Source organism: Nothobranchius furzeri, chromosome 2, assembly GCF_043380555.1.
Source record: "Nothobranchius furzeri strain GRZ-AD chromosome 2, NfurGRZ-RIMD1, whole genome shotgun sequence".
NCBI classification, from domain to species: Eukaryota; Metazoa; Chordata; class Actinopteri; order Cyprinodontiformes; family Nothobranchiidae; genus Nothobranchius; species Nothobranchius furzeri.
In genome coordinates this window covers 48693215-48704782 of record NC_091742.1, presented here as the reverse complement: position 1 = coordinate 48704782, position 11568 = coordinate 48693215, and the positions used below count along the sequence as shown (strand labels likewise).

The 11568-nt window shown below is 44.1% G+C and overlaps 2 protein-coding genes across 2 annotated transcripts in view; one reads left to right on the top strand and one right to left on the bottom strand.

The window, feature by feature from the left end:
* LOC129163042 (gastrula zinc finger protein XlCGF57.1) overlaps window positions 1–11568 on the top strand; it is a 436254-nt gene that overhangs the window by 326900 nt on the left and 97786 nt on the right. The window lies entirely within an intron of this gene.
* On the bottom strand, window positions 4794–9004 carry LOC129166985 (ADP-ribosylation factor-binding protein GGA2-like). The gene is made up of 6 exons (XM_054750842.2): window positions 8620–9004; window positions 7195–7275; window positions 6657–6755; window positions 5808–5931; window positions 5568–5669; window positions 4794–5496 (listed from the first exon to the last, which is right to left on the bottom strand). Exons 2-5 carry the CDS (start codon window positions 7258–7260, stop codon window positions 5587–5589), a joined length of 372 nt encoding a protein of 123 aa, XP_054606817.2. The 5' UTR covers window positions 7261–7275; window positions 8620–9004; the 3' UTR covers window positions 4794–5496; window positions 5568–5586.

Sequence of the window (11568 nt, the reverse complement as noted above, 5' to 3'; positions counted from 1 at the left end):
ACTAGCCTTATAGGAGGATCTGACTTCTAAAAACAAAAATCCTACAAGGGAGCCTCATAATTAGGGCTGCACAATATATCGAAAAATTATCGTCATCGCGATAACAGGACGTGCGATAGGCCCATCGCAAAGCACATCAAAAACGGCGATAAATGTTTGGTTCAAACATTTTTATCCGTGTCATGCATCAAGTTTTTGTAAACCAGCTCTGTTTTTTACGCGGAAGTATTATTTGACCAATCAAATGTAGCCCTTCTGATATGCGGCCAATCAGATGGGTCCGTTCACGTAATACGCCCCCCCCCCCCCCTACGTAGACCCTTACCCCAGAATTCCACTATCTCCGCTCCGCCCCGCTTTCCACTGCCGCTCGCTTCCCTTGTTCATCATGCTGGCTCAGATTAACAAACGCACTTTGTGCTGAGGTTTCTGGAATCAGCTCTGCTTTCAAATGTGAATGTGAGTCCGCTCAGTGTCGTTAAGCAGCTGATAATAACCGGGCTGACTCCGACAAGTGCCGGTGAACCAACCCATCGTTAGCCCCAGGCTCTGGTTAGCTTCCAGCTAAAAGGCTACAGCACTCTCCTCCCAGTCCCACCCTGCTAAAGAGGGCCTGGAAAAGTTCCCCCACACATCAAAGTGATTTTTCATTTATGAGCTTTTATAACCTCTTATAACCTCTCCTCCTTGAACCGTCACCTTATCGTGGTGGAGGAGTTTGAGTGCCCTAATGATCCTAGGAGCTATGTTGTCTGGGTCACTTAGTGCCCCTGGTAGGGTCTCCCATGACAAATTGGTCTTAGGTGAAGGGTGAGACAAAGAACGGTTCGAAGGATCTTTCATGGCGGTTAAAACGAAGAGTCGGAGTACCCGGCCCGGAGGGTTACCGGGGTCCCACCCTGGAGCCAGGCCTGGGGTTGGGGCCCGTGAGCGAGCACCTGGTGGCCGGGCTTTCGCCCATGGGGCCCGGCCGGGCCCAGCCCGAACCGGATACATGGGCTTGTCCAATTGTGGACCCACCACCCGCAGGAGGAACATGAAGGGTCCGGTGCAATGTGAATCGGGTGGCAGACCAAGGCGGGAGCCTTGGCGGTCCAATCCCCGGACAAGAAAACTAGTTTTTGGGACATGGAACGTCACCTCGCTGGCGGGGACGGAGCCGGAGCTTGTGGCAGAGGTTGAGCGGTACCGGCTAGATATAGTCGGACTCACCTCGACACATAGCATTGGCTCTGGAACCCGAGACCTGGAGAGGGGTTGGACACTCTAATTTGCTGGAGTTGCTCCGGGTGAGAGGCGGAGGGCTGGGGTTGGCTTTTTGTTAGCCCCGAGACTCTCTGCCTGTGTGTTGGGGTTTACCCAGGGGGACAAAAGGGTAGCTTCCTTGCGCCTTCGGGTCGGGGAACGGGTCCTGACTGTTGTTTGTGCTTATGGGCCAAATATCAGTTCAGAGTACCCACCCTTTTTGGAGTCCCTGGGACGAGTGCTAGATAGTGCTCCATCAGGGGACTCCATTGTCCTGCTGGGGGACTTCAATGCTCACGTGGGCAATGACAGCTTGACCTGGAGGGGTGTGATTGGGAGGAACGGCCCACCTGATCAGAACTCGAGCGGTGTTTTGTTATTGGACTTCTGTGCAAGCCGCAGTTTGGCCATAACGAACACCATGTTCGAACATAAGGATGCCCACCGGTACACTTGGTACCAGGGCAGCCTAGGTCACAGGTCGATGATAGATTTTGTAGTCGTATCATCTGACCTGCGGCCGTATGTTTTGGACACCCGAGTGAAGAGAGGGGCGGAGCTGTCAACTGATCACCACCTGGTGGTGAGTTGGATCAGATGGCAAGGGAACATGCCGCGTAGACCTGGCAGACCCAAACGCATAGTGAGGGTCTGCTGGGAACGCCTGGCAGAAGAACCTGTCAAGACGGTCTTCAACTCCCACCTCCGGCAGAGCTTTGACCACGTCCCGAGAGCAGTGGGGGACATTGAGTCCGAGTGGGCCTTGTTCCACTCTGCGATTGTCGAGGCGGCTGTTGCTAGCTGTGGTCGTAAGGTGGCCGGTGCCAGTCGTGGTGGCAACCCCCGTACCCGCTGGTGGACACCAGAGGTTCGGGGAGCCGTCAGGCTGAAGAAGGAGGCCTACAGGGCGTGGCTGGTCTGTGGGTCTCCGGAGGCAGCAGACAGGTACCGGATAGCCAAGCGGGGTGCAGCAGTGGCAGTTGCCGAGGCAAAATCTCGGGCGTGGGAGGAGTTTGGTGAGGCCATGGAGAAAGACTATCGATCGGCTCCAAAGAGGTTCTGGCAAACTGTCCGGCGCCTCAGGAGAGGAAGGCAGCAACTCGCTCACACTGTTTACAGTGGGGATGGGGAGCTGCTGACGTCAACTGAGGCTATAGTTGGACGGTGGAAGGAATACTTTGAGGAGCTCCTCAATCCCACCAATGCGCATTCCGAGGAGGAACCAGAGCTGGGAGGCCTGGGGATGGACTGTCCGATCTCGGGGGCAGAAGTTGCTGAGGTAGTCAAACAACTACACAGCGGCGGAGCCCCGGGGGCGGATGAGGTTCGTCCTGGGTATCTCAAGGCTATGGATGTTGTAGGGCTGTCATGGTTGACACGTCTCTACAACATTGCGTGGTCATCGGGGGCAGTTCCTAGGGAGTGGCAGACCGGGGTGGTGGTCCCCATCTTTAAGAAGGGTGACCTGAGGGTGTGTTCCAACTATAGGGGGATCACACTCCTCAGCCTCCCTGGAAAGGTCTACTCCAAGGTACTGGAGAGGAGGTCCGATCGATAGTTGAATCTCAGATAGAGGAGGAGCAATGTGGTTTTCGTCCTGGCCGTGGAACTGTGGACCAGCTCTATACCCTTGCAAGGGTGATGGAGGGGGCATGGGAGTTTGCCCAACCAATCCACATGTGCTTTGTGGATTTGGAGAAGGCTTATGACCGTGTCCCCAGGGGCACCCTGTGGGGGACGCTCCAGGAGTATGGGGTGGGTGGCTTTCTGTTAAGGGCCATTCAGTCCCCTTTACCAGAGGAGCGTGAGTTTGGTCCGCATAGCCGGTAGTAAGTCGGACCTGTTCCCAGTGAGGGTTGGACTCCGCCAGGGCTGCCCTTTGTCACCGGTTCTGTTCATCACTTTTATGGACAGAATTTCTAGATGCAGCCGTGGTGTGGAGTGTGTCGAGTTTGGTGGCAGGAGAATCTCGTCTCTGCTTTTTGCGGTTCTCCTAGCTTCATCCAGCTCTGACCTTCAGCTCTTGCTGGGTAGGTTCGCGGCCGAATGTGAAGCGGCTGGGATGAGGATCAGCACCTCCAAATCTGAGACCATGGTTCTCGACCGGAAAAGGGTGGCTTGCCACCTCCGGGTCGGGGGAGAGGTCCTACCTCAAGTGGAGGAGTTTAAGTATCTCGGGGTCTTGTTCACGAGTGAGGGTAGGAGGGATCGGGAGATCGACAGGCGGATTGGTTCGGCGTCTGCAGTGATGCGGACGCTGAGCCGATCTGTCGTGGGGAAGAGGGAGCTGAGCCAGAAAGCCAGGCTCTCGATTTACCGGTCGATCTACGTCCCAATCCTCACCTATGGTCATGAGCTTTGGGTAATGACCGAAAGAACGAGATCGCGGATACAAGCGGCCGAAATGAGTTTCCTCCGTAGGGTGGCCGGGCTCAGCCTTGGAGATAGGGTGAGGAGCTCGGACATTCGGGAGGGACTCGGAGTAGAACCGCTGCTCCTCCGGATCGAAAGGAGCCAGTTGAGGTGGTTTGGGCATCTGGTCAGGATGCCTCCTGGACGCCTCCCCGGGGAGGTGTTTCGGGCATGTCCTGCCGGCAGAAGGCCCCCGGGTCGACCCAGGACACGTTGGAGAGGTTACATCTCCAATCTGGTCCGGGAACGCCTTGGGGTCCTGCCGGAGGAGCTGGTGGACAAGGCCGGGGAGAGGACGGCCTGGAGCTCCCTAATTGGGATGCTGCCCCCGCGACCCGGACCCGGATAAGCGGAGGAAGACGACGACGACGACGACGACGAGCTTTTATAACCTTGTTATTCAGGATAGTTGATTTGCTGCTGCACATAAACTGTCAGTCACAAGCTCTGCTAGCCGGTTATCTTAAGAGGAGCTAGTTCAATTTGTTAGCTTGTTATCAGAATCATAGTTGCAGTTTCATCATCTGAGCTGCTTTTTAAGATCTAGGTAAACTTGTTCAATTTGGGGTTAAAAACAAACGTTTTCATAAATTTTCCATGTAATTTTTTTTGCCAGTTCCTCTTCTGAAAGGTAGACAATTTTTTTCTCTTTCCCTCAGAAAATCTTAATAGTCTCCTAGTTTGGCCCAGCACAGTTCACTTCCCAATTGCAGCAACAGCCTTATATCATAACCACATAAGTGGAGACAGTGGCGGCTGGTGAAAAATATTTTTGGTGGGGCTGTGCTATTTTTTTTTTAAACAAACTTGTGCTTTCTGAGCTTTGTGCACAACTTCACTATTACCTGAATTAAGCACAGCTCTTTTATTTCCTGTCTTACATCATTGGACGAACGTTTATGTTTATGGTCAGAATGTCAAGGTAAATCAAATCAATCAATCAGAGCTTTATTTATAAAGCGCCTTCCGAAACCCTGTCAGGAAGCCTTAGGCGCTGAACACAGTACATAAGAAATGTGAAACACAATGAATAAATAGATAATAAAAGCAATTCAAATAGTGCAAAAAAGGTAAAACATTTAAAAGTAGAAACAAATGGATAAAACAAGGGATAAAAACACCAATGAAAACAGGGAAATAAAATCAACAAAAAAGAAGGCCGACCTCAAACACGTTCAGGGGAACGTCAAGCGGAGGAGGTGGGGTTTTAGGCAACTCTTAAAGACCGGCAGATATGGGGACAGCCTAACTGAGGGTGGCAACTGGTTACAGAGTGAAACCGGAAGCTTGTTAGTGTTAATGGAAATATGTCATAACAGTACTGACGGTTACACTTATTTGAACATTTTAAATACATGGCATATCTGAAATTTACAATAAAATAACAAATGTTCAGCCAAGATCTGTAACAGACCCAAAACAGTGATGAAATATCAAAAAAGAAGTGTGGGTGGAGTAAGACTCTGGTAAGTAATTTTTGTTGTTAACAGTCGGATATTATTAACAAACATCAGTTTGAAATGCAACATGCCTTCATGTCATCACTGGTTTGTAACGAGGTTTCATTATCGATGTGCTGATACAGAAGCTCTCTCAGCTGGTTGGTGCTGCTCTCAACCTCCATCAGGGTTGACTCTCGCTTTGACACTTTCTCAGCCTTTTCCTGCTCCTAAGACACAACCGAAGATTCATCCAAAGATTCATCCATACCACCATTAAATCAAATATGAGGACCAGCAGTGCTGCAGTGCTCCTCGCCTCCTGGATGGTGCTTTTAATGAGCCTGTTGGCGGTTTCCAGGTCTTCAGGATGGCCACTCCTCAGTAGTCTAACCAACATCTAAGTTAAACACAGAATTGTTGAACAAATAAAATAGAGTGTGTTGTTTTAAAGTTACTCCGGTCTGTCACCTTGGCCTTGTCGTCTTGATCAAAAAACAGACTCTGTGGTTCTTTGAGGCGGAGGAGCCATAACAACTGTGTCTGGAAGTGTGGGATCCTTCTTCACGATGCCTAACACAAGAGAGATGAGAGGATTTTATTCTTGAAAATTTTCTTAGTTTTTGTAAACATAACATTAATTTTTAATGTGGTATTTCTCAGGTTGGCAAAATCCTGCAGAAAAAAATCACGATTAGTGTTGTCCCTCACCTTGTTTCTTCAGCATGTTGTAGGCTTCCTGAATCTTAGGTTCCTCTTTAAGCCAGAGCGTCCAGCCGTAGAAGACCTCCGTCACTCTGTCTTTAACTTTCTGTGGACTCCACGCGCCAAAGGACTGAAATCAGTAGGTGATGATAATTAAACTACGCTGATCTGACTGAAATGCATAAAAATTACAAAACAGTTAGATTCCTTATTTAACCGAACCATAATTTAAATACCAAGATTTATAGAAAAAGAAATTATGTTAAGAAAGTATTTTTCTTTTAAGGTCTCTTTCACAACTATTGAGACAACAAGGATATTTTTTCATTTTTTCTGGTCACTCACAACATTGAAAATGGACATCAGATCAACAGTCTTACTAATCAGACTCTGTTTTACTTCCAGAAAAATCATTTTCAAAATCATCAGAAATTTAAAGCAGTAGTTCTTTGAAATAAATCTGTTTTGGCAGGTCAGAACTACACAAGAATCACAAATCGGTATCGGCTCTAAAAACCAGAATCAGTTCATCCTCGAAGTTTAGGTTTTCATTTATAATTTGCTGTAGCTTTGGAATATTGTTCAGCACATTGGTTGTTTTTACTACAACAATAAACGATCTTTATGATGAATAAAGTATTTACACAAATCTTCATACTGAGCTTTTTTTTTTGAAGAACTAAACTCAAATGAATTGAGTAATAAAAAAAGCTTATTTTGTAAGGACAAATTAAACATCAACTATCTACTTTTCAAAGTGAAAAAACTGTGTTAAACTTGGACCAGATAGGTTTTCAGATACGTTTATTAACTGCACTGATTTATGTTAGTGGGTCTATGACACCTGTGAGTTACCTTTGGCGTTAAGACTTTGATAAGTTCATTCAGAAAGCGAAACTTAGCTGCCTCGCTGCGGAACCGCTTTCCACAATTGTTCATACAAGCCTCCAGAACCTGGAAAGCATCAAAGAGAATATTATCGTTACCTCCAGACACGTTGGAAGTGTGGTTAACCAGCCTTAAATGTCACATGATGCGATTCACGGAACCCTTGAAAAGTTACGATTCACAGCAGAATCACGGTATCAAACGGTGTAAGTTCTCAGCAGATTTATTCCTCATTTTTCTTGCTCATGCAGTAATTTAGTGCTAATCACTAGATTGCTCTCTTCAACAGGAAATGGACTAAATCATTGGAGGTACTATGATGACCTTTGATTAAAAACAGATACTGTACATCAAAATACTGATGAAAATCATGCCATTGATATTTGTCTTGTTCAAACAATATAAAAAGATTAATTTAAAATTTGAAGTCTAATGTGTTAAAGTGAGATCTGCCAGTTGGTGAACCTGCATCATCTGTATGTATGTTTATGTGAAGTTTGGTTACCGACAGTGAGAGCCTGAAGAGCTTCTTTCTCATGTGGAGACGGGATTTTATGGGGGAAGAAGACATAGAGCTACTTGTGGCCTGAAAGAACAAAATATTTAATTAAATTCATACAATCTCAGAAACACAGTACTTGCATGAAGTCCTCCAGAAATTTCTGTGCACTCTAGAAAAGCTAAAAGGAATTAATTAAAACGGTAATATAAAATATAACTGCTATGGGAGACACAGCCACTTAGACAAACCTGATGCAAAAGGGTGAAACCTGAATTAGCTAAATATCGTTAATTTGTAATGTAAAATGAATCATTACCAAGGGCTTTAGATATTTGCTTCTTTTTAACACACTTGAGTAAAAAGAACATGTCTCCCCTGAATAAAAATCTATAGTTTTCTTTGCAAAAACACTTTTACTGATGAAGAAAAGTAAAGAAATACAGGGATTTCTTCAAAAATAATTATCTTTGGGCTGACTCTAAATGTCGATGCAAAAAAAAGGGTCTTTTCTTTTTAAAAATATTATGATTTTCTTTTGTTGTCTTCTAACTTCCTGTTAGTGATCATAACATACTGATTTACACAGGACTGTATGTTGCAGGCATCTCATGAACAAGCAAACAAAGATCCTAAAACAGGTCTGCTCTGAACTGAAAACTTTTTTAGAAAGATCTAAATGCCCTAAAACAGCAAAAAAAAAAAAAAAAAAAAAAAATCACAGCTGATCACAAAGACTTTCACATATTCTTCATAACGATATTTCTATTTAAATTGGAAAAAGTTTAAGGTGTTTAAATAACACCTGTGCCGAGATTAGTTTCAGACATGAGTCATTAATTACTCATCTAGATTTTACCAGCATTTTTCCTTTGAAACCTACTAAATAAAAAGGTTAAAGGAAATGCATTGTTACATGTTATTCTTTCATGGGATTTTATAATGAAGTATTTATAAGAATCGTTGGATTTAGTATCAGATAAGGTTCATTTAGTAGTTACAACTCTGGTAAAAACACCAGTACGTTTTACTAACCTACGTTTGCTGGAAACTCTTCCCAGTTACTTTAATTTTGTTTTCGTGTGACATGAAAGTAGATTATTAAATCATCGGCACAAATGATACAGCGCTCGAGCACCTCTCCCTCAGGCACGCACACAAGCTAAGCAACTTCCTGCTCCAGCTAAAATTTTTTCTACTTTTAATATTATTTTTATTTAGTAAAAGCTAAATAAAGTGCGGACAGAGCATTAATAAGCGCTGCTTTACATAAATGCAATAAAGTTTAAACACCGAGTGGAAATGACGTTTTTGGTGACATTTACAGCAACCATCGGTGGAGATGAAATGACGAGATGCAAGCTAGCATCGCGTCTCATCCTTAAACAAGCAGCTAAAAAGTAAACTTTTGTCTGTAGCGTGTTTACTTACTGAGCCTGCGTGTCCACCACAGTCGCCATAGCTGCCCGTCTCTAACTGGTGCGGGGACAGTTTCTGACCGGAGCGTGTCTGCGCTTGAGGCGAAGGTGTCAAACTGCAGTTTGTTTATGGTGACATGTGACCAAGTTACACAAAACACCCCTTCCCCTCACTGAGGGCGATTCGTCTAACTGCAATATTTTAGAGGAAATTCTTTTACATTTTGACACAATAACTTTTATTCTTTTAGGTGGAAAACAATTACAAATAGCTATTTAGGGGTTTTAACTCAGAATTGTCATTAAGAGTTGATTTTACTTCAGATTATTTTACAAATTTATACTACTTATCACGTCGTTGTTCAATTTTCCAAGCAACTAGATAATGGAAATAACTTTTAAAATGCCTGTAAATTGTTGCCGGATTAATATTTCCTATTTCCAAAATACAGATTTCTTATTTGTTTGTAAATATCAGTAAAATAATGATCATTTTAATAAAAGTTAAACAACTTTGTGGTCATTTAATAATAGTTCTCCTTAATAAAGGTTAAAGTACAAGCAAATGAGGCGTGTGCTTTTTTTACACTCATTTTATGTAAATGTTCATTCTAGAGTGATTTATTTGTTCATATTAAAAGGGTAAAAGCACTGCGGCACTTCCTCATCCGTGTGCACAAATACAGGTGGTTCAATAAATCCTCAAGAAAAAAGAAACAAAACATACAATTTGTTCTCAACTCATTTATAAAATTATTTTCATTGAATAAATAGTATTATTCACCATGACAGTTTCATGTGAAATTAGACTTTTAAGTTTTGTCATATTAGCCACATGTGGGATGACTGACAGTCAGTGAGCTGATTTGAAGCTGCTCTGATCTTTAACTCATGTTTTGTGTGTGTGTGTGTGTGTGTGTGTGTGTGTGTGTGTGTGTGTGTGTGTGTGTGTGTGTGTGTGTGTGTGTGAGACAGTGGAAACAAAAAGTCACAAAATGTGACACTAAAGGCAGGAGGCGAGGGGTTAAGCTTTCAGTGTTGATGATGACGAACCAAAGGATGCTGTTCACCTAAATAGCTCTTTGAAACAATAGTAAGTCATTTGCTTTGTGAGTATCACCGTGCCAACTTGTTTAGAATGAGCTTTAAGAAAGCTCAACCAGTTCTTTGTTGACCAACTTCCTGGCACTCTTTCAAACAAGCCCACCTGCAGAACAATAAGTAAGTCAAATGCTTTGTGGTTGAGATGGGTGATTTTGTTGTAAAGTATAAGGAGAGGTGTGGCTGAATGGCTGATTAGAGTTGGTAACCCCAAATTCTTTACTTGTCTTAGAGAGAGTCATGCATTTCCTGAAAAGGGAAAGTGGTTTAAATGTATGTGTGTGTGTGTGTGTGTGCGTGCGTGCGTGCGTGCGTGCGTGTGTGTGTGTGTGTGTGTGTGTGTGTGTGTGTGTGTGTGTGTGTGTGTTTACAGCCTCTGATGATTCAGCCTGATGGACAGAAAGTTTTACACAATAGTTTTAGTTCTGGTCAAAAAGTGTCAGTGAGCTGCATGTAAATATTTACACATTTAAACACAAAGTTTAAGACTGAACATACGAAATCCAAATATCTAATATTTGGGAGAAAAGCACTTTGTGAACATCTGCCAGATGGCTGAGTAAATCAAAGAGAGTAGGGAGTATTAATGACATAGACAATGTGTCACTCTGAAGAGTTTGTGTGTGTGTTCAGCAAAAGGCTGCAAAAGTTCTTGCATTGACTTCAGCTTCTGCCACTCACTCGAGAGCAAGCAGACACATCCCATTCTACAGTCAGATTCTTTAACTTTGAGGAGACGTACAACCATTTCATAAGTACTTGACCAGTGTGTGGGGCTGTCATTCACAGCAGTTAGGCCGCACTCATCCACTGTCAGTGACCCATGTCATGTTAGATATTTTTGATATAAAAAGTCCACGAGGTTAGACTGATATGGTGTGCCAGTAAGGGCTGGTAAATGCATTATAATGGCTGCAGCGTCAGACTGATGTGGTTCTGCTCACTGGTGACAATAAATATCCCTCTTTTTCTTGCTTCTCTGCATTTGCAGTACAATTTAGATGACAAAACTTTCTGTGTGTTGAATTTAGGTGATGAACATATCTGAGAGGCTTGCGACAGCGGCGTATCCACGCTCTCTTCTTTCACTTTTTGAGTTGAAGTTGAAGCGTCGGATGTAGACACCTCTTCCTCGTGGCTTGGTGCTTCATTCAGCTCCTCGTGGTTCATCATTTTTTCTTAGAGGTCGGCTTTTCAGCATTCGGACACGATCTGAGCTTTTAAAGAGTTATGCAAAGGGGGTAACACTATAGGAATACACTCAGAAGGGAGGGGTTGTGGGAACCACTGGGTAACACAATAAGAAACTTCACGCGCCATTACACACATTAGCCTATGACGTGGGGGATCATGGACATCTGGACGTTCAACAATACGCCATTGATGATGCGGCGTGGGGGGTCTAAGCCATCTGGACGCTCAACAATACACATGTCCATTTGATTAATGATAGGGAAGGGGGGGCAAGGTCAGAGGGTCATTGAACAATACACCTGTCTATTTGATTGATGATAGGGAAGGGGGGCAAGGTCAAGGGTCAAAATGAACAATAGGACTGAAAGGTCAAAAAGGTCAAAGAACAATAGACCTGTCAAAATGTTTGACGAAAGGTATCTTATTATGTCTCTCTGACTACCTAATGTTAGGTTATTGATTCACACAGCTTTTAGAAGCCAAAGTTGAAATAACGTTTTCTTTCTATAAAATGCAAATCTGATAAATGCACGCATCCCCGGAGGTCAGCGCTCGTTTGCATGTATTAGCTCTAGAATTGCCACAGTTATCCAAGTAACGTTGGAGCGATCAAAGGAACCATAACTGATTTAATGAGCCATTCGCAGTTTCACTGTACCGACCGTGT